This window comes from Aphidius gifuensis, linkage group LG1, assembly GCF_014905175.1.
Source record: "Aphidius gifuensis isolate YNYX2018 linkage group LG1, ASM1490517v1, whole genome shotgun sequence".
Classification (NCBI taxonomy): Eukaryota; Metazoa; Arthropoda; class Insecta; order Hymenoptera; family Braconidae; genus Aphidius; species Aphidius gifuensis.
Window position 1 is genome coordinate 30,448,293 of NC_057788.1, and position 2,621 is coordinate 30,450,913.

Genomic DNA, 2,621 nt, shown 5'->3' on the forward strand with positions numbered 1-2,621 from the left:
GTGTTCTATGCTCTGGCTTATTTTACTTATTATCAGTAGCCCCGGGCTCTTTATTTCGTCCTTGAACTTTAGACCTGACTGGTTATTTTTTATTTTTTGTTTTGATTTGCTATGAATTCTAAGAACAATTACCGTAACAAGTACCATGCGTACGCACAATGGTAATTTACGGTAATTTTTAGACCCGACACGATCAACAACATCAACACCGCAGGCGGAGGAGTGGCATTAGGCACGTTCATATAAATAGCGCCGTTTGATCAGCCGAAATCATTCAACTTTATTTTATTGGGAGTACGAGATCTCACTGTCAATAGACAATAATCATACAGTTTGTTAAAAAAAAAAAATATTTAGTTTCCTTTAATTAAAACTACTAATTAGACTTCATATAGACATTTACTTTTTTTTATTCTTAAAATAATAATTTATAAAAAAAAGATATCCACAAGAATGGAGCGTTTCTTGGTGACGTTGCTGTTGCTGTCGTTGTCGTCATCAACATTATTTGTATCTGGTAAGTTTTATTCATTGAATAAATATTTCATTATAATAAATCATATACATACAAATATTAATTATATATATAATTTTTGAAAAGGAACAAATCATAGTTTGTCAAATGACCATGACCTCAATGAAGAATCAATCACAGTACATTTAAAAGCTTATAAAGAAGAAGTACTTGGATGCACAATTCAAGTTGAAAATGAATCTGGAGATTTTGTTTCTTTTCCACTGTATGATAAAAATGAACCAATTGCTGGTTATGATATGTTCAATTTTATTGGTAAAGAAGATAACAGTTGTTCGTTTATTACTTATCCAAAACATAAATTGTTCAAAAAGTTTATCAACGAATATGTTGCATTCAGAGGAAAATGGATAATCGTTGAAAAATATTCATGTGATAAATCATTTTGGAATATTGTAACCTTGGTTTATAATTTAAAGAGAGAAGGTTGTTACAGAGAATATAATATTTTCTTTAATCCCAGAATAGATGTTGAACGTATGTCAATGACTTGGACTGCGACAAAAATTATAAGAAAAGCTCCATATGATAATCGAACATTGACCGTGTTTGTACAGTCAGAAGCACAACAGATATCCATGTGTACATTGACAATAGGACCCCAGTCCTTTTTTAATCTCTTTGATGATGATGATATTATCATTTATGATAAATCCACGTCATATTCATCATCAGCTGAATCAGGAATTGAATATATTGGATTCAATGATAATAGTTGCTCTGTACGGATTCATCTTGATGTTTTAAATACAACAAATAAAGAAAATGATATTTTAAATCAAGATTGGATGATTTTTGCTATACCTGATGGTTTCGAGCAAGCAAATTCAAAATATTCTTTTTATATGAACTCAAAAAAGTGGTGGATCGATAATCATTATTCTAAAGTTTTTTTGAGATACAATTTTTTAACTTCAACCGATGTACATTATTATTAATTTTGAATGTCACAACTATTTTTTAAGAATAATTAAATAAACAATTTAATAAATTTCATTTTTGATGAGAATTTTATATTTATTTGACTTTTTTTTATGATAAAAGGATTTTTATTTTTAATTATATATTTTGTTGAAAATTTAGCTAATACTTTTTTGACTAATTTGATAAAACATTTTATCCCTGAATAATTTTTGTTTCATCAGTATGTCCAACAATATATAATATTCTAATTCTTCAAACTCCAAATTAATATCATAAAATAAATCATTTTCATTCGTCATTAATTCATTTGATTTATGATCATTATTTTTAATTGAATTATTATTATTTTCTATTTTAATCATTTGGTCTATCAACGTCTTAATCGTGTTATTATTTGGCCAGGTATCACGATGTATTAATTTTGATGATTTTTTTTCTACCATTTTTATTTTATCTATATAATTAATTATTGAAATATTATTTTCCATTGATATTGGATATAGTTTTTCATACATTTCTTCAAGATTATCTAGCTCTTTTTCATCTTCAAAATCAATCAAATCATCATAACTATTTTGTGATATACCACGAGCATTTATATCAGCATCAAATAGATTCAATACAGACATGAGTTGGATTAGTATATAATTAAAAAATATATCTCTGTATACAGCTTCAGTCTCTTTGAAATAGATTGACTTATTTCTCAACTGATGTACAGTATTTTTGAATAATGATTTTTTCGTTATTTTATAAAAATACGTAATTAATTTTATACTATGACATTTTGTAAGATGAATTTTGATTTTTTCAATAAATAAATAATAGATTATCTAATAAATAAATTTTTTATATCATAATAATATTACATATTAATTCAAATTGTATAAATAAATAAAAAGTAAAATTAATATTTTAAAAGTTCAGAAATAACTTCCAATGACCTCACGAAAAAATTAAAAGACAATTTTATTCAATTGCTTTTTTTTTTTTTTTCAAATAATATTAGAAAAAATGAGTCATAAGTATTGTTCGTTTATCATATTTAAGAGTTTTTTATTCATTTTTAATTTGATGCTTTGTCGTGTTCTATGCTCTGGCGTATGTTAACTTATCAGTAGCTCCTGGCTCTCTTTTTGGACCTTGAACTTAAGACCTGACT

General features: G+C 25.8%; 1 protein-coding gene across 1 annotated transcript; it reads left to right on the top strand.

The window, feature by feature from the left end:
- Positions 1–272: 272 nt before the first annotated feature.
- LOC122860368 lies at positions 273–1,532 on the top strand. The gene is made up of 2 exons (XM_044164154.1): positions 273–517; positions 602–1,532. Exons 1-2 carry the CDS (start codon positions 454–456, stop codon positions 1,471–1,473), a joined length of 936 nt encoding a protein of 311 aa, XP_044020089.1. The 5' UTR covers positions 273–453; the 3' UTR covers positions 1,474–1,532.
- Positions 1,533–2,621: the final 1,089 nt, after the last annotated feature.

Excerpts from the sequence above, each read along its gene's own strand:
- LOC122860368 (XM_044164154.1), top strand. The coding sequence starts at position 454 with ATGGAGCGTTTCTTGGTGACGTTGCTGTTGCTGTCGTTGTCGTCATCA. Across the intron at positions 518-601 it reads ATCAACATTATTTGTATCTG|GAACAAATCATAGTTTGTCA; the intron begins GTAAGTTTTATT and ends ATTTTTGAAAAG.